This window comes from Poromitra crassiceps (assembly GCF_964638095.1).
Source record: "Poromitra crassiceps genome assembly, chromosome: 22".
NCBI classification, from domain to species: domain Eukaryota; kingdom Metazoa; phylum Chordata; class Actinopteri; order Beryciformes; family Melamphaidae; genus Poromitra; species Poromitra crassiceps.
Genome location: NC_139647.1, coordinates 2,378,223 through 2,397,905, shown reverse-complemented (window position 1 = coordinate 2,397,905; position 19,683 = coordinate 2,378,223). Strand labels below are relative to the sequence as shown.

The 19,683-nt window shown below is 44.8% G+C and overlaps 2 protein-coding genes across 2 annotated transcripts in view; one reads left to right on the top strand and one right to left on the bottom strand.

The window, feature by feature from the left end:
- The window catches only part of LOC310796084 (uncharacterized protein), a gene marked incomplete at both ends in the record, with an annotated part of 35,779 nt that extends 31,784 nt beyond the window's left edge, over positions 1 to 3,995 (bottom strand). Inside the window, one exon of the mRNA XM_083658235.1 lies at positions 3,899 to 3,995. Coding sequence (XP_083514361.1) covers positions 3,899 to 3,995 — 97 coding nt within the window. The remainder of the gene's footprint in view (positions 1 to 3,898) is intronic.
- A 1,591-nt stretch (positions 3,996 to 5,586) lies between these two features.
- morn4 (MORN repeat containing 4) lies at positions 5,587 to 9,660 on the top strand (the record flags this gene model as incomplete). Its single annotated transcript, XM_083658455.1, has 4 exons — positions 5,587 to 5,653; positions 8,890 to 9,004; positions 9,292 to 9,401; positions 9,512 to 9,660. The coding sequence occupies 4 exons, from the start codon at positions 5,587 to 5,589 to the stop codon at positions 9,658 to 9,660; spliced, it is 441 nt and encodes a 146-aa protein (XP_083514581.1).
- Positions 9,661 to 19,683: the final 10,023 nt, after the last annotated feature.

Sequence of the window (19,683 nt, the reverse complement as noted above, 5' to 3'; positions counted from 1 at the left end):
CCACCAAAAAGCCAGACAAAAGTATGGCCTTGTTGTCATGGACAGAATCTGCCATTCTACAGCACGCAGGCTGACGGCGTCGTCATGTACTTAGCAGCTTCACAGCTATTATAGCCGGGGAACAAGGGACACTTGTCAATCACAGAGGAAGAACTGCCTACCGTAACTGAATGGTCCAGGGCCTGGGATAGTAGTGACTGGCCAGAAATCCAATGCTATTATTCTCCATTTTGTTCTAATGATCAGCAGATAGATAGCCTACCTAGTACCTAGCAGAGCCGTGTATATAGAAGAGTCGCGACATCTCCGTTGACTCGCATGGACCAGTTTTTTTCCTCTCAAGAGTTCCAGGAAGTAAAATGGACAGTTTGTGTTGTACTTTGAAAGTTGTTGTTTTTTAGAATCAAATTGTACATGATCAGCTTTATTTTAGCATTCAAAAGTAGCGCGAGAAACCCTTCCTGGCTGTTCATTGACTAATGGGTCACGCAATTTGGTCCTCCGCTGACGCCCCTCTCTCTCTAAATTGCTCTGGTACCTAGTACCGTTACTGTAGCCTGCTTGGCTGGGAAAACCACGGCCTCACGGGGCTTATTGCTTCATTTGGAACCGTATTTCCTGACAGCTATTATATTAGCAAACACTGCAACAACAGGAACTAAGCTAGGGGCAATTTTAAAATGTTTATGTTGTCAAGTTACAACCGTCTATAAAGCAGAGGTCTGACGACGACGAACACACAATTTTAAGGCTGATTCTAAGCTCAGTTTGAATGTGGGTTAAGGCCTAAACTGACTCGTCCGTCAGAGCCCCTCCCCGTATGACGGCGGGTGGAGCGCCGTCATACGGGGAGGGGGCGCCGTCGGCTGACGGGGGCTGCTCCAAAATGTAACTCAGCGGCGACGATACGTGCATGACGTCAGCTGCACTAGAGTTGTGAAGTCGCATTCGAAGCATGACGTTAGATTATAACGAACTAGTTGTGTGGCTTAGCCTTCCCAAATGTTGAGGGTCATTTTTTTGAATTTAATACATAGAATTGGGAACGTTACATTCAATTTCATTCAGACTGCCTTGCACTCTATCGCCGCCATTTTCCAGGAGGGAGGGTGTAGTGACGTCCTAGCGTGTAGGGCTCGCTGGTGCCGGCAGACGGCGAGACGGCTCCAATTCGAGGCGGACGGACGAGTCTGTTTAGGCCTTTAGTCGTGTTGGGGGAGGGACACTCTGATTGGACGGCTGACACACATCCTGTCGTGTGAACGAATGGCCTCAACACAGGGCAGTGGAAATGTAATGTGGACTGTAAATGTAATCTGCAGCCTCTACAGTATATTATCATGGAGCAAGAAATGACAGAGCAGCTATTTTGTAATGAGGTTTACAGTGAACGGTTCTGGACAGAATCAGGTACATCAAAACATATAATGGACGTCACGTGGCCACTGTGACGCGTGATCCTCCCACGTGCTACGTCCTGCCGGTGAAAGTCCTCGATGTCCGGTGAAAAAGAAGTGCGAGTGCACATGTATCGGGGGGAAGCTTGTGCTAGTCTACAACTCTCCCCAGATCGGCAGAGAGCGTAGACGACGTAGAGCAACGACTGGGACAGCAGGGAGAAAAGAAAAACAGAAGAGGAAAAAAATGGTCCGCAACAGACTGTCAAGAGCAGTAGACTGTCTGCTTCAGCTGCTCCCCCTAAACGTTTACTTTCATTTGCTCTCAATAGACAATATGCGTCGTTTCATTGATTACCATTATTGTTTAATTCTGTTGGTGCATGTCACACTTCTTGAGGCAAATCGCTCACAAACAATGCACTTTGAAAAGCCGTTCTTTTGATCCTTGTCACGTACTTGGTGCACACACACCTTGTACATAAATAACACCGATTTCAACAGCAACAGACCTTTGCACACCTATGCACATGGCACATTGCACAGTGACCATCCTGGAGTGAGTAAAGAGTCATCATTTGGCAATAATCAATCAACCACTTACCATCAGCCTGCTATGTTTGTCACAAAAAATTACATTATAATTTTAATTTAATTTTAAACAGTTTCATAATAAAACATGACTACGGAGCAAATGTGATAGCAAAAACTGTAAACAGCAGGCAGCCCTGGCTCCTCAGTGTGCTGGCTCACTGTGTGTGATGGTGTGTGTCCGCATTGGCTGTTGCTATGTTACTGAGTCACGGAGGGGGGGGGGGGGGGGGGGGTTGGACAGAGATTTAAAAATGGCCTCTTCCTGTTCAATGCAAGAGACTGTAGAAAAAAGAAAAGAAAAAACATCTGTGTCTTGACAGTGTGGGAGAATGAATACAAGGGTCAAATTCACTGCTACCGATAGGCGGCCGATGTGATTTTTTTTTGTCATTATGAAAATAGACATTTCTTATGATGATTGTGCACCGATTTGACTATGCAAAGGTCAGAAGGCTGCTTTTTAAACAAATAACTTTATTAAAGAATATTTAACATTAAATTGTCAACACATCGGCGTAATGCCACAATTACAAATGACAGAAATTCACAAGACTGTAACACTTGTTAGAAAATAGTGTTTTCCATGAAGACGCCTGTCAGAGTTTTGTCAAGAGCTGGAGGTGGCAAGTTTTGCACTGATTAACGCGTTTGTGCCCCCAATAATTTTGTAGTTATTGTTAATCCAAAATAAAACACTTTAAAATAGAAATCAGGGTTTTACTTTGAATCAGTAGTCTGTTTTAATGGACTTCTAATACATATTCACATGATGTGGAAGCAGCACCAGGAAGGCAGGAAAGACATGCCTACTTCATCCATGAAGAGGAATGTTAAATTTGATTTCACCCCATAGTATCTTCAACAGCACAACATGGAGGATCACTCTAAACACCAAATGCTGAACAGGAGACCATACAAAGCACTCTTCCAACCCTAACCAGACACTGAAACATTTCAAAATGGCTGTACCTATTAAACTAAATTATATTTTCATGTTTTAGGGCTAGTATGGTAATCTACAGTGTTTCAGGGAACCTTACATTGCTGGTACATCTGGACAAATATTTTCATATGATTCACCACTGGGTTCCATCCATTTGATATTAAAAAAAAATCCGTCTTATGTTATTGACCATTTCACATAAGTGTGTGCCTTGATATTCAGATTCAGATTCTACCACGTTCATTGAATTCTGATGAATTCAATGAACCCCCCCCCCCACACACACACAGGACAGGACACATACGCAAATAAAAACCTGTGTGGTTTACGGAAACGTGTTTTTTTAGGGGGGGGTGGGTGGCTGGCTGCGGGAGTGGACGCCAGAGAAGTTCAGCACAGGCTGCAGATCGGAAAGAAAGGAAATTCCTCCAGGGGGGGTCTTCTTTAGCTACTTCCTCGTTGCAGCACTGCGCGCCCACGAGAGGTGATTGGAGAAACGCGAGTAATAATGTTGTTGACGGAAAACATACACAGCCAGGTCGGCCATGCATCGCCCTCCCCCATCCAAAATACAGTACCGTCACACACGGGCACGCGCATTTAGTATGGCTGCAGTTTGGCCGACGCAGCGTCTAAATCCTGTTTGAGACACTCCCTTTAAAACAAACGCTGTGCCCTTTAAACAAACTACGCCAGTAAACAACAACGAACGGCTACACTTCAGAATGGAAGCCACGAACGCAACAAAGTAGCCGAATAAGTCGAGCTACAAACTGCAACATTGTAACCGCTCATTGGCTCAGGCTTGCTGCCGTGAAAAGGAAACAGTTGAGGAGGACAAAAAGTCGCTCGGAGATGCCCCGGGTGAATCCGGTTATAGATGGTTATTTACGCCCATAAACGTCGACTAGCGGCGGATTTGAAAGCATAATTTAGTTGAGTGTGTAACGGGCATTGTCCTTACCTACACAGTGAATGAGTTTGTGTCGCCACGAGTCAAGTTCCTGCCGAAAGCCGCGCCTCTCGATTGTGCATTGCTGCCTTTTGCACAGGCTCGCCATTTTCTACCGACCTTCTCTGAACGGCGGGCGCGTTCACGTGAGAGAGGAAGCCGAAGCTCGCGAGCTACGTAACGAGCGCGCGCGCGCGCCTCCCGAGCAGCTCCCGAGTCGATGAGGAGAATCCACTACAGCAGGACGTTCAGTCATTCGGAGAGAAATAACCAAAATAACCCGAGTTTGAGAGGAGTAGCCTAATGTGGAGGGAAATAAAAGGTCGGTTTACCAATGTAAACAAAACCGTTGATAAGAGGGGGGGAGAGTTATAACTGTTTGTTGGGCAGATTAAGCCAAATGCATAGGTACCAAAAACTGCAGGGAATGCATCAATATAGCAATCAAATAAAGCAATAATAGCCTAGGTTATTGTTTGGCTCTCGTAATAAATTAGCATTGTTGTAGCCTATGTGTCTATTTTCATTCTTTCTTTAGGGTCCAGTCCACCTTGTTGTCATTCCGACCAAAGGCAGTTGAATGTGTGACAACCATTTTTGTTTATGACTTTTAAACTCGGAATTTACGAGGAGCACCTGAAGGCAGCATACGCTTCCCAGCCGGTATGGTCCCATCACATTTTCACGCCCTCCTCGGCTCGTTTAAGGTGGTGTCCATGCTCCAGACACGGCAAACGTAGTGCACAGGTAATGACAGCTTTGTTGGGCAGCGTTTCTTTTTGCTTAGCAGACTTGGCTTTCAGTCCGCTGTAGGCTACAATCGATTAGATCGTCAATAGAAGCGACATTCCAGCCACCCGTAACCGTGACATATTATTGACAGCTAGGCCTATTCACAAGTTGGACATAGCTTACACGATGGATGGAGTAACGTTAGACAGCCACTGTGTCTGTGTTAGTGTTGATGGGAGCTGATGAATAATTCATTCGAGTGTGGTAACAATAACATGGGTACAATTACATCACTGTCATTCTCTAAAATACAGTTATTACTAGCCTACTACTACTTTGGAAATGTCGTTTTAAAATGACACTTGCACCCTTGCAACAGCTATTTTTAAAGGGGTTCTGTATATTTGTGCAGCAGTCATGCTTTCCAGGCACAGAATATTCATGCATTTTGCCCAAGTGCTTGGGTTACTTTAATGTGTTTTTAAATGGGACATGATTCACCCTAAAATATATTCACAATGAATAGCCTACACAGGATCACACATGATGTCACTATCCCCCTGTGCTGTTAAACCTGGATGAACACCAACACAGAAACATGGCTGGAATGTTTGTAGTTTTTAAGACGTTTATTTCTGTAGTTTTTAAATACAAGTGGTAGGAAAGTCTGTAGAGTTATTAACCTATAGCAGCTCTCATCACAGATGTTTCAGGACACCTCGAGAAGGCTCAATACTAAACTAAACATCCCAGAACCACACTGCTCATGAACCAGTACCACTCATACTGGGCTCTCCACACTGCTCATGCTGAAAATCCAGGCATTCATTTCTGGATCTCCCATAAATAGGCCTTGAGCAAATTTCTGATGATGTTTGGTACTGATGCATACGCATGTGTGTGTGTGTGTGTGTGTGTGTGTGTGTGTGTGTGTGTGTGTGTGTGTGTGTGTTGAAAGCAAGGGCGACATGACTCTGACCAGAGGATCTTTCACCTATGCCAGTGGGGAAGAGTACCACGGCGAGTGGAAAGAAGGCAAGACAAGACACCCCCCCCCCCCCTCTTTTTTGAATGAAGTTTGTCTGTCAGCCTCACTGATGCAGCTACATACTGAGATCAGATGTGTGTCAGCCTCACTGATGCAGCTACATACTGAGATCAGATGTGTGTCAGCCTCACTGATGCAGCTACATACTGAGATCAGATGTATGTCAGCCTCACTGATGCAACTACATACTGAGATCAGATGTGTGTCAGCCTCACTGATGCAGCTACATACTGAGATCAGATGTGTGTCAGCCTCACTGATGCAGCTACATACTGAGATCAGATGTGTGTCAGCCTCACTGATGCAGCTACATACTGAGATCAGATGTGTGTCAGCCTCACTGATGCAACTACATACTGAGATCAGATGTGTGTCAGCCTCACTGATGCAGCTACATACTGAGATCAGATGTGTGTCAGCCTCACTGATGCAGCTACATACTGAGATCAGATGTGTGTCAGCCTCACTGATGCAGCTACATACTGAGATCAGATGTGTGTCAGCCTCACTGATGCAGCTACATACTGAGATCAGATGTGTCAGCCTCACTGATGCAGCTACATACTGAGATCAGATGTATGTCAGCCTCACTGATGCAGCTACATACTGAGATCAGATGTGTGTCAGCCTCACTGATGCAGCTACATACTGAGATCAGATGTATGTCAGCCTCACTGATGCAGCTACATACTGAGATCAGATGTATGTCAGCCTCACTGATGCAGCTACATACTGAGATCAGATGTGTGTCAGCCTCACTGATGCAGCTACATACTGAGATCAGATGTGTGTCAGCCTCACTGATGCAGCTACATACTGAGATCAGATGTGTGTCAGCCTCGCTGATGCAGCTACAATGTAGCTGTATCAGTGAGGCAATTTTCAATTCTGTAAAAAAAAAATTTGCACACATACATTTACACTAGTTGGACATGACATCACTACCACATTACCTCGACTTGTATCGACTGTCGTCAGTGTCTCACATGGCCTCATGTGTGCACTTAAGGAACAGGCAGACCATGAGCAGATTTTACGAGTCTAAATGGAGCATCTCACAGCCATTACTGGGCGAGTTCATTAGCAACGGTAACAGCTTGAGTGAGTGAATTGTGCCATTAGCTAAAGGTAACAACCTCCTCTGCCTGCTTAAGGCATTGATACTCATTTAAATCATCGGACCAGGCGTTTTACTTACCAGCTGGGAACTCTAGTGTCGTAACTCCTACATGTCTTCATTTTGAAAATCTTGCCTAAGGATCAAGTAAATAGGTGGAAGGAAAGAAAATGTGGATACTTTTTAACCAGGACTCAATTTGATAATTTGACATTATCAGGGCATCCTTATAGTTACATTGTTGCACATACAAACGTGATTGTTATTTCACCTGTGGCAAAGATTTCAGCGAAGTTTTTACTGCTTTAGCACACACGCGCGCACGCACACGCACGCACACACACACACACACACACACACACACACACACACACACACACACACACACACACACACACACACACACACACACACACACACACACACACACACACACACACACACACACACACACACACACACACACACACACACACACACACACACACAGAGAGTGATGGTATTGACATGCAAGCCAAAGCCAAATCCTAATTAGCTAGCATTGGCAACCCATGACGAACACGGCCAGATTTACCAGCTCTAAATCTTCTGGATTAGACTTTGGACTCTTTTAGGAAATCTTAGAGGAGTGCTCCGTCAACTGCTGTTTGGAAAATAAATCAATCAACCCAACATCCAATGATTTCTAGATAGGATTTTAACAAATGTGTGATTGGTGATGATTTTCCAGCAGCTTTTCCTGCAGGCTTAACAATCAGATAGAATTTGAAGTTGGGTTGTATTTTTCCTCCACGTTTTCTAGGTGTATCAACTGAGGATGCGTGTTCGCTATAGCAGTTGCCAAAAAAGGGTGCAGGCTCCTGCATTCTGACATGGTTAAAGGGACAGCTTACCCTAAAATCCAAAATACATACAGTATATTCCCTCTCGCCTGTAGTGCTGTTTATCCATCTATATCATTTTGTGTTCGTTGCCTGAGTTTTGGAGATATCGGCCACAGAGTTTCTGCCTTCTCTCCAATACAATGGAACTGGATGGCACTCGGCTTGTGGTGATCAAAGTGCCAAAGAAATACATTTGATAAACTCAACAGCAATGTCTCTTTCCAGAAAACATGACCCGGTTACTCAAGATAATCCACAGACCTTGTTATGAGCAGTTTCATGTAGGAACTATTTTCTTTTGACCGAACTACACCTGCTAGCTGCTAGCTAGTTCCTACAAAAGAAAATAGTTCCTACATGAAACTGCTCACAACAAAGTCTGTGGATTATCTTGAGTAACCGCGTCATGATTTCTGGAAAGAGACAATGCTGTTGAGTTTTTCAAATGTATTTTTTTTGTTTCTTTAAGTACTACAAGCCGAGTGCCATCCAGTTCCATTGTATTGGAGAGAAGGCAGACAACTCTACAGCCGATATCTCCAAAACTCAGGCAACTAACACAAAACGATATAGATGGATAAATAGCACTACAGGTGAGAGGAAAAATATGTATTCTGGATTTTAGGGTGAGCTGTCCCTTTAAGCTTCAGCAGCTTGGTAGGCAGAAAGGAGAGGTACATACGTTACGTACATTACTCGCATGTTTTGTTTACGGTCTCTAGATCCCAAAGTAGAAATCCCTGCTGAAAAATCTGCTGGATTAGATCGCTGTAATTCCCACCGTGCAGGAGGCAGATGGGACTCCTAATTCAGTAGTAAACCTCTAGCTGACAGGGGGGAAGGTTACTTAAATCCCAGCACGTACGTATGTCATGTCACATATGTAGTGGCTTTAGAGTATCAAGTGAATCTGAAACCCTGAGTCGCATTTCAGGTTGAAATCACATGCTCTCCACTGTGATAAAAGATGGTCCTTACATGTATGATAGGTTACATGCTATTAGGAGAGATGAACCCATAAGAGGCTGAGTGGTTATATTATATTATATATTAAGAGGTTATATGGAGCACGATGCCCATGTGGGAGGAACTGGCACATGGAAGGAAGATCTTTAGGGTTGATGATGAAATGACCATTTGCCTTTGAAAGGATTTGAGCCTCAGTTTTGGAGGTTTTCAGCCACAAACAGTCTGTCTGTCGGTGTGCATCTTTCTCTCTCAGGTCGGAGGCATGGTGTTGGCCAGCTCAAGCTTCAGGATGGAACCTGCTACATGGGCCAATTCGAGAATGGACTCTTCCATGGTTCTGGTGTACTACTCTTTACAGATGGGTCGAGGTGTGTGTGTGTGTGTGTGTGTGTGTGTGTGTGTGTGTGTGTGTGTGTGTGTGTGTGTGTGTGTGTGTGTGTGTGTGTGTGTGTGTGTGTGTGTGTGTGTGTGTGTGTGTGTGTGTGTGTGTGTGTGTGTGTGTGTGTGTGTGTGTGTGTGTGTGTGTGTGTGTGTGTGTGTGTGTGTGCGCGTGCGTGCGTACTGTAAGCTAGAGAGAGAGAGAGATTTTCTATCAGGTTGCCAAATGTCACCAGCACAACACCTTTATTAACTCACTTAATTGTCACTCCATTAGGTACGAGGGGGAATTTGCCCAGGGGAAGTTCCAGGGAACAGGAGTCTTCAGTCGACATGATGGCATGAGGTTTGAGGGAGAATTTAAAAGTGGCCGTGTTGAGGGATACGGTAAGTCTGTTGGAACAGCTCACCCGTCACAGTGTTTATTTTCTCTCTATCTGTGAGTGGTCGGTTATTGTATCCTTCCTCCTGTGGCCTGTCTCTCTCTGCACCTTCAGGGCTCCTGACGTTCCCGGACGGCGCTCACGGCGTCCCGCGAAATGAGGGTTTGTTCGAAAACCACAAGCTGCAGAAGAGGGAGAAGTGTGCGGGAGTGGTGCAGCAGGCGCAGGCTTCGGCCTCCAACGCTCGCAGCCTGGCACTATGACCGCCTGGCAGTATGACCGCCTGGCACCATGACCGCCGTGACGTGGTCTGGGTTCCAGCGCCTTCCAGCAGAGCCTCAGGGATGTGTGCTTGTATAACCCCCCCCCCCCTCCCAATTTGGCCCGGTCCAAATGCATCGCACTTGCAGACTCACAGACTTTGTGGGCACATTCCCGGAAAGTCCAAAACCCATATCCACAACTCATCCAGTCCTCCGGCGGACTCAAGCAGACTTCCAGAGTCCGTTTGGGCTGCAGACTTCACCACACTACATTGATTTAATGACACACAATTCATTACAATACGGACGTGATGCATTTTTTTCCACTTGCAGAACAAAAAAAACAAAAAACAAAAAAGAACTTATTATGAATGTGTAAAACAATTAATTTATTTAAATTTTGCTTGAATGATGTAGGCCAGAAATAATATTCAACCGCATCATGAAATATGTAGAAGCACAGGCCATAGAGGTATGCGAAATGCATTTTATCATGGTAGAATTTAGGGCTGTCTTTCAGTGGCTTACTGTATATAGCCTTGCAGTGTCTGGCCCTTGCAGACTTGACGTGATGACCTTGAACACCTCACGGTACGTACGACTGAAGTCTGGAGGGTGGGGGGGGGGGGGGGGGGGTGGACGTTTGGATTGGCCGTTTGTTTGTCTCTTTTCTCTTTCTCACTCTCGTCTTCCTTGCTCAGCATTCACAGCATCTTGTTGGAATGGACCTCACACGCAATGTGACGAAACAGCGGGTTTCTCTGGGACTGTTTTACTGCACAGTGCCCTGAAGCATGCTGTTTTACTGCACAGTGCCCTGAAGCATGCTGTTTTACTGCACAGTGCCCTGAAGCACGCTGTTTTACTGCACAGTGCCCTGAAGCATGCTGTTTTACTGCACAGTGCCCTGAAGCATGCTGTTTTACTGCACAGTGCCCTGAAGCACGCTGTTTTACTGCACAGTGCCCTGAAGCACGCTGTTTTACTGCACAGTGCCCTGAAGCATGCTGTTTTACTGCACAGTGCCCTGAAGCATGCTGTTTTACTGCACAGTGCCCTGAAGCACGCTGTTTTACTGCACAGTGCCCTGAAGCATGCTGTTTTACTGCACAGTGCCCTGAAGCATGCTGTTTTACTGCACAGTGCCCTGAAGCACGCTGTTTTACTGCACAGTGCCCTGAAGCATGCTGTTTTACTGCACAGTGCCCTGAAGCATGCTGTTTTACTGCACAGTGCCCTGAAGCATGCTGTTTTACTGCACAGTGCCCTGAAGCACGCTGTTTTACTGCACAGTGCCCTGAAGCATGCTGTTTTACTGCACAGTGCCCTGAAGCACACTGTTTGAAATGCACAGTGCCCTGAAGCATGCTGTTTTACTGCACAGTGCCCTGAAGCACGCTGTTTTACTGCACAGTGCCCCGAAGCATGCTGTTTTACTGCACAGTGCCCTGAAGCACGCTGTTTTACTGCACAGTGCCCTGAAGCATGCTGTTTTACTGCACAGTGCCCTGAAGCATGCTGTTTTACTGCACAGTGCCCTGAAGCATGCTGCTTTACTGCACAGTGCCCTGAAGCATGCTGTTTTACTGCACAGTGCCCTGAAGCATGCTGCTTTACTGCACAGTGCCCTGAAGCACGCTGTTTGAAATGCAGTGCCCTGAAGCACACTGTGTTACTGCACAGTGCCCTGAAGCACGCTGTTTTACTGCACAGTGCCCTGAAGCACGCTGTTTGAAATGCACAGTGCCCTGAAGCATGCTGTTTTACTGCACAGTGCCCTGAAGCATGCTGTTTTACTGCACAGTGCCCTGAAGCACGCTGTTTTACTGCACAGTGCCCTGAAGCACGCTGTTTGAAATGCACAGTGCCCTGAAGCATGCTGTTTTACTGCACAGTGCCCTGAAGCATGCTGTTTTACTGCACAGTGCCCTGAAGCATGCTGTTTTACTGCACAGTGCCCTGAAGCATGCTGTTTTACTGCACAGTGCCCTGAAGCACGCTGTTTTACTGCACAGTGCCCTGAAGCATGCTGTTTTACTGCACAGTGCCCTGAAGCATGCTGTTTTACTGCACAGTGCCCTGAAGCACACTGTTTGAAATGCACAGTGCCCTGAAGCATGCTGTCTTACTACACAGTGCCCTGAAGCACGCTGATTTACTGCACAGTGCCCTGAAGCATGCTGTTTTACTGCACAGTGCCCTGAAGCACGCTGCTTTACTGCACAGTGCCCTGAAGCATGCTGTTTTACTGCACAGTGCCCTGAAGCATGCTGTTTTACTGCACAGTGCCCTGAAGCACGCTGTTTGAAATGCACAGTGCCCTGAAGCACGCTGTTTTACTGCACAGTGCCCTGAAGCATGCTGTTTTACTGCACAGTGCCCTGAAGCACGCTGTTTTACTGCACAGTGCCCTGAAGCACACTGCTTTACTGCACAGTGCCCTGAAGCATGCTGTTTTACTGCACAGTGCCCTGAAGCACGCTGCTTTACTGCACAGTGCCCTGAAGCATGCTGTTTTACTGCACAGTGCCCTGAATCACGCTGTTTTACTGCACAGTGCCCTGAAGCACGCTGCTTTACTGCACAGTGCCCTGAAGCATGCTGTTTTACTGCACAGTGCCCTGAAGCACACTGTTTGAAATGCACAGTGCCCTGAAGCATGCTGTTTTACTGCACAGTGCCCTGAAGCACGCTGTTTTACTGCACAGTGCCCTGAAGCATGCTGTTTTACTGCACAGTGCCCTGAAGCACGCTGTTTTACTGCACAGTGCCCTGAAGCATGCTGTTTTACTGCACAGTGCCCTGAAGCACGCTGCTTTACTGCACAGTGCCCTGAAGCACGCTGTTTGAAATGCACAGTGCCCTGAAGCACGCTGTTTTACTGCAGAAATCATGCAAGCAGCAAATGCTGCTGTACTGTTTTTCTCTCATTCTGCTTCTTGTCCTCCTAAATAGCATCCAGCGTATTGCTCTAGGATGTATTAGCTTTCTCTCTTTTGACGAAGGAAACCTCATTACCACCTTATTGCTCATCTTGGCTAGTTTAAAGAGAGGCTCTCTCCTGCATTAGCTGAGAGGCACAGTTCTATGTTGGAGATGTTTAGTCACTTAGATAAATGTACCTTTGACAAAAAATGCTGCAATCCATCTCAGCAGCGTGATAATTTCTAATATCTCAATGAACAGTGCTGCTGCAAATCATTCAACGAATGCATTTCACTCACGGCATTTTTGCTTTTTAGAAGATCAATTTTCACGTTTGCCTTAATGAAGATTTGGTGAGGAGACGGGAGTAATGGTTTAAGAGCGTCTCAAGATAATCAATAGATGCTCATCATCGCCGTCTCTCGCCCTCCTCCTCCTCTTCATCGTTTGCCCTGAGGGGAGGAGCAGGCGGGGAGGAGGAGGGAGTCCTCTCATCCTGCTGAATGAAGCTGCTGAGGCACTGCTATGTTAGAAGATGGCCCTGCTGCACACTACAGAGCCGCTCCGCCTGCTGAGCTGATGACCAGTCACACGTCACATCACTCCCAGTGGAGATCATCATCCCACTCTGCTGGAGAACTGTCACGCATCAGACTCTGTACAAACTGAGGGGGGCCGGCTCAGAGGACATCCTCACACCTGCTAGATAATCATGATGATAATGATATGGGGGGTGGCTCACGCCTAGGTGTTGAAGTGCAGGTTTAGCGGCGGTCATCTGAGAAAATGTAATAGAAGCTTTGTGGAAAAGCCATCACATGATTCCTGATGTGTGTTGTTTACCTGTACAAAAACGGTGACCTCTACGACCTTCCTATGCCTAGCTATGGCCCCTTTGCCATAGCTCCGCCCCGCCCCTCCCACCCACATCGTCTATACCCACCCCTTGAATCCTGACTCTCTACGACCTTCCTATCCTTAGCTACGGGCCCGTCTTCCTGAGATCCCCCCCCCCCCCCTTCCCAGTCGCATGTTACAAACGGACATCTCTTGCTACAAACGGACACACATGTCACGTATAGAAGTGGCTGCACAGCTTAAAGATGCATTGTTTTGATGACAGACCTTTGGTTGAGGCAGCTGAATGAAAGAATATATAAATCAGATCAGAGTATTTAATCCCAATTGATTTGGTTTTCTGTGAAGTGTATATTTTTACTATATTTATCCAATGATAATGAAAGTATTTGTACTGACTTAACAATACTCCCCGACTGTTATTATTGGTCATTAGGGGAACATAATGCTGTAGAGTTATTTATGACAGTGTAGTTGGGTATTGTGAGATGTTAAAAAGGTACTAACCATAACGGCTAATCACAGCTTTTATGTGAGACCAAATCAATTCAGTGTACTTGAACAGTTAATAGGCCTTAGAGAATCTTACTTCATAGCTGAGAGTTGTCTAGGGTTGCCTCCATACACCCTCAACCAAAGACAATCCAGTGAGGTAGGGGAGCCTTGGAGTTCTTTAATCTGTCTCCATCCAGACAGAGGAACATTTGTTATTCCTTATAGTCGAACAATAAAGAGAAATCAATAAGGACGATCCCCTGGGCTTTTGCGGTATAGAAAACCAAAAGGCCAGAAGATTGAACAGGGAATTGGTTACGAGATTCCATTGTAAATATTCCTGAGGCAAAATGGGAAAAAATAATGCACAAATTTCCAGTTCTTGGCAGTCACCGGTTTTCATCATTATTTTCTCTGAAGGGAAAATCAATAGTCAATATTGTGGGCCAGTGCTGTTGCTTGCTTTGAAGACCCCCCCTTGATATACTGCAGTCTGCGGTGTCAAGTGTTTGATATGCCCTATCTCAACACATTTAATTGGATTTGTGTTTTCCACTAACGGGCAGGAGCTGCTCAGTCCTTTGCCTACACACACCTGCCGACACACACCTGCCTGCACACACACCATCATGTGCTTCAGCGGCGTGCCTGGAAAATATTACCATGGTTACCATGTTTTTGTTGCTATAATGTTGCATTGAGTGCACATTAGAAGACTACTGCACAGTATCTCAGAGGTCTGATTATACAGTATCACAGTAGTGTCCTCTAGAGAGAGAGAGTGGCGTCAGCGGAGGCCCAAAATGCGTGACTCATTAGCCAATGAACAGCCAGGAAGGGGTCTCGCGCTACTTTTGAATGCTAAAATAAAGCTGATGATAATGGACAATTTGATTTAAAAAAAAAAAAACGTTTTTTTTTTTTCCAAAGTACAACACAAACTGTCCATTTTGCTGCAACTCGACAGTGCTGCTTAATCCAGGACCTTACTTCCTGGAACTCTTGAGAGTAAAAAACTGTTCCATTGGAGTGAATGGAGATGTCGCGACTCTTCTATCTATACGGCTCTGGGTCTGATTCTACAGTATCACATAGGTGGGAAAAGATTGATGTGTTTAATAAAACCTTGTGTGGAAACAGGAGCATCTTCGTTAATGAGTGCCACAGCGCTGGAATTGGACGCTACTAGTTCAAATTGAAAGGCTAATGCAGCCATTTCCCATGTTCCAACACACAGGCTGAAATGCAAGAGATGTTGTAGGAAAGAGTCGACTACCCTCCTGTCCTGCAGTGTACCCCAGCCTGCATCAACACGTCAGCACAGCGCTCCTGCTGGCTTCTCATGGAATAGGAAGTAACAAGAATGAAGCTGTAAAACAGGGGTGTCAAACATATGGCCCGGGGGGGGGGGGGGGGGGGGGGGGGGGGGCAGAACCGACCTGCCAAAGGGTCCAATCCGGCCCACAGGATGACTTTGTAAAGTGTAAAAATTGCACTGAGAAGTCCTTCAATCCAATGTGATGCACTTGTGAAGGCTAAGAGAGGTACAGTATGAGGCCTCTGTGAAAACGTGTTCTTAAAATGTGCCTGTAATTCTTTACACTAAAAGAAGCAAGAAAATGTCGAGGTTTTGTTATTTATCGGTGATTATGCATTGATCTTTGTCTTGAGACCAAATCAGGTGGCATGTGGCCTGTGTGAACTCAAATGAGTGAACTAAACCTCTGCTGCGTAAAACATGTATGAACCCAACCCAACCAAGAGTATACATGTCTCATATGATCCCGGATGAATGATAATCCTGTCTGGGGTCAGTTTGACAGAATGGGACAGATATAACACGTGACCGTCCATAACTGTTTACATGACCTGAAATCTGGTGTGTGGCTGATATGTCAAATGTGTTAATCTATATAGCAAACACATAAGGCTTTTAAAGAGAGGATTAACATGACGTGCATTAAAAAAACATTTACAATATGAGAAATAAATACAGCAGCAGCACAATATTTGCCGAGCAGGGACGTGCTGACAATTACATTCCGTATGAATTAAGCATAATTTAAATTAAAAATGGCATATAAACAAGCACAGCGTGAGCAAGGAAGCAGGATGTTGCTTGTCCCAAAGTGAATATGACCCAACCTTTGAGCCACTGATGCTAGAGGGAAAATATGTCCACTAAGCTCCCTTGAATCCCAGACTTTACTGGGGGGGGCATAGCAGCCATCTCTGCTATCCTCCAAATACAATGCTATGCTACTATGTTCTATGTAGCCTGTATAGAACAGAACACTGATCTCTTCATGTACTGTATATTCAAATGCAACTTCTCTACAGCACCCTCAATTAATACGATGCAGCTTAACACTATGTGGCACCGTAGATCAGATATGAAACCTAATCTCATGCATGGCACCCACAAGGGAGCTCAGATCATAAAGCTCTTTAAAAGGGTATATCAAAAGCCAATGCATGGCAAACGGTTTTGAGGAATTTTGACATGCTTTTTCCTCCTTTTTTCGAGCTAAGTAGATCATCTTGAATCAGTTGCATCTCTGCAGGCTGACATTCTCCCGTGTCAGAGTTCACACTCCTCTCAGAGCTTTAAACAGCCATGGCCCAGAAAGGCAGATTTTGTTGCAGAGCATACATCAATCATTTCATCATATCTGAGCGTGCAATGCATCATCTTATAGAATAAAGATGAAGCATTGCACACTCAAATATGATTGACACAGACCTACAGTGGAATTACAAAGTAGAAGCATTTTGAGAAATAAGGATCTACTGAACATAATAGTATATTCCTATATTCTATGAACCTGAGACCATTTAAAGGAATAGTTCACCCCAAAATGATAATTCGGTCATCATATCCTCCCTTCATGCCAGTTGAAACACAGCTGAAATGTGTTAGTCCATATAACACAGGGGCCCAATGGGCTCAGTTCTTCAGAGTTTAAAAAAAGACCCTATATTACACACACCATCATTCAGTGACAAGCTTAACTTCAGCTGATTGATTTGCAACAAATAATGGTGTATGGGCCTTTGTATTCACAGTGTGATTGGCTGTTTTTGTGTTGGAACTGTCCCTTTGACTTGTTTCTATTGATTGATTAATTGATTTATGTATTTATTTATTGGGGCTGCTGCGACGTAACAAACTTCATCTACGTTTCGACTATAGCATGAGTGTGAGTAGATGAGAGAATTTTCATTTTTCGGCAGACTATTCGTTTAAGGCAGTTTAGCTAGCTTGTATTGACAATACAGTATATCACACCAGGGGCGGCTCCAGGATTTCAGTTTTGGGTGGGCTCAACAAATGTAGGCTGGGCCCATCTCAAAAAATTTGGAGGTCTTTTTTTTTACATTTTTAGCGATATTTAGAGGAATATCTCATTTAAATTAATGATTTGAGGGCTTTTTTTGACCTTTTTTAGCTACACTGTACATTACAACAACAACTGAAGCGCCAAATTTAACTCCCGTCAGTACTTGAAGTCTAATATAACAGTTTTATTTTTCTTTTATTGTTAGAAAGAGTCAGGAAACGTTTTTGTGTGTTTATTTTGTATTCAAATGTTCGTTTTAAAAATTAATTAATTAAAAAAACATATATATATATTTAAAAAAAAAAAAAAATCTGATTGGGCCTGGGGAAAAAGTGGGTGGGCCTAGGCCCGCCAGGCCCAATACTGGAGCCGCGCCTGTATCACACAGTCATAGAAAGTGAGAATGGAAAGCTTTGAGTTTTCATTGTATGAGAGTCTCACCATATTGTTCTGTATGAGAGTCTCATATGCAGCACAGTATTGTTGTTGAGCTGATCATTCCTCTCCTGCTGTGTTCTCAGGCGCCTCCCTCAGCAGCTGCAGCAGCCTCTCCAGGGTCTCCATGGTGTCAGAGTGCCACTCCTTCACCTGCTCCATGCGCCGTCCGTCACTCCCTCCTCCTGCAACACACACTCACTCACACAGGCTAGTTCCTTAGCAACGCCAATCATATAGAGATATACTGTGGAGCTACACCTGCCTATATAATTAGAAGCCACAGCGTGTATTCGTCTCATACCATAAGCACCCGTCGACACCGTCTTCAAACTAAACCAGACCGCACAGCAGGTGTAAAAACTAACAGGGTTTTTGTGTCCGCTCCCTCAAGAGAGAGAAAACAAACGCAAAGTGAACTTGCTTTGATGAACCAATACTGTGTGGAGGGCCACGTAGTATATTTGGAGAGACACTTTATGTATCAAGATTCACTTTATGTTTGCAGCACAGCGGTCACATCAATAGTAAAGATGAAGTAATACAGAAAAACAAACTCAAATTATAAAGTGCAAAGTAGAAAGTCCTTTAGCGTTACTTAATGTTCTGTACACACCAGAATTTCCTTCGGGGGTTAATAATGTATGTATCTATCTAGCTATCTATCAGGGAGCCTGACCAGAGCGGCATACAAGATGGAGGCAGACTCAGAGCTTGTCCAGGTATAACAAAAAAAGGTGGTTTATTTACAATAAGCAGCATGCTACAGGTGATCCCCAAAAATGTACAAAGAAATAAGAAAAAGCAAATAAAACAGTTAACTTGACTTAACTAAACAAAACTCAATACTAACAAAGCATCACATGCACACAGCTACATGCTGACGTCTCACCTCCCCAACAGCCCCAAAGCAACTGTTTAAATAGAGTAGCCCCAACCCTTCACTCCACATGAAATAATCTGGACTAAACCAATGCTGCAGGTGAAGTCCATGCACCTCTTGAAACAGGCAAGTATCAAAGTTAGAAGCTGCCACAAAATTCCACATATAAATACTTACCATTACACATATATTTGCAACCGTACATAAACAGATCACAATCAACATAAATATCTCTCTGAAATGTACCTCCCCCACACACTTGTTGGTCTTACCAGTGACATCACTAATGAGGATGATTGACTGATTGGTTGATGATTGAATCCAAGTGATGTAAGATTGGATCCAGGTGATGTAAGAATGAAATTAAACGCCCAACTTGTAATTGTAGTACCGAACCAATAAAAGTACGGTAATTAAACTGACCTGTCAGTGTTTTATTTGAACCAGATTGTGTTGGTGATGGGATGTAAACTGTAACCAAACATAATGCAAACATAATAGGTTTAAAGCTGTATGTAAAGCTGCATGTAAATGATGCTGAAGATTGGGACAAATGGTGTGTGCTCACGCACTTGGTCTGTCTGTCTGTCTGTCTGTCTGTCTGTCTGTCTGCCTGTCTGTCTGTCTGTCTGTCTGTCTGTCTGTCTGTCTGTCTGCCTGTCTGTCTGTCTGTCTGCCTGTCTGCCTGTCTGTCTGTCTGTCTGTCTGTCTGGAAGAAGCTGTCCATGTGACGAGAGGTTCTGGTACTGCCAGACATGGTTCTGCCTTACCTTGATGATGTTAAGTTGATTTTTGGGTTCACTCCTCTCATCCTCCTCTCCTGATGTTTCTGTCTTCATCTCTCCAAGCGTCTCTGCCTGTGCTCTGTGACACTGCCCGTAATAAATCAACACGCAGAAGATCAACTGATTAGAGACAACTACAAAGGGTGGGTGGACAGTACATGTTCCACTCCAGGTGAGAGGCTAAAACATATGGTGGATAAAACCCTGATCACCAGAAATGTGTCTATAATAGGTTTTCACTGAAGCAAGTCATGGGGAAAATACCTTGGATCTCAATTCAATTCAATTTCAATTTTCTCTG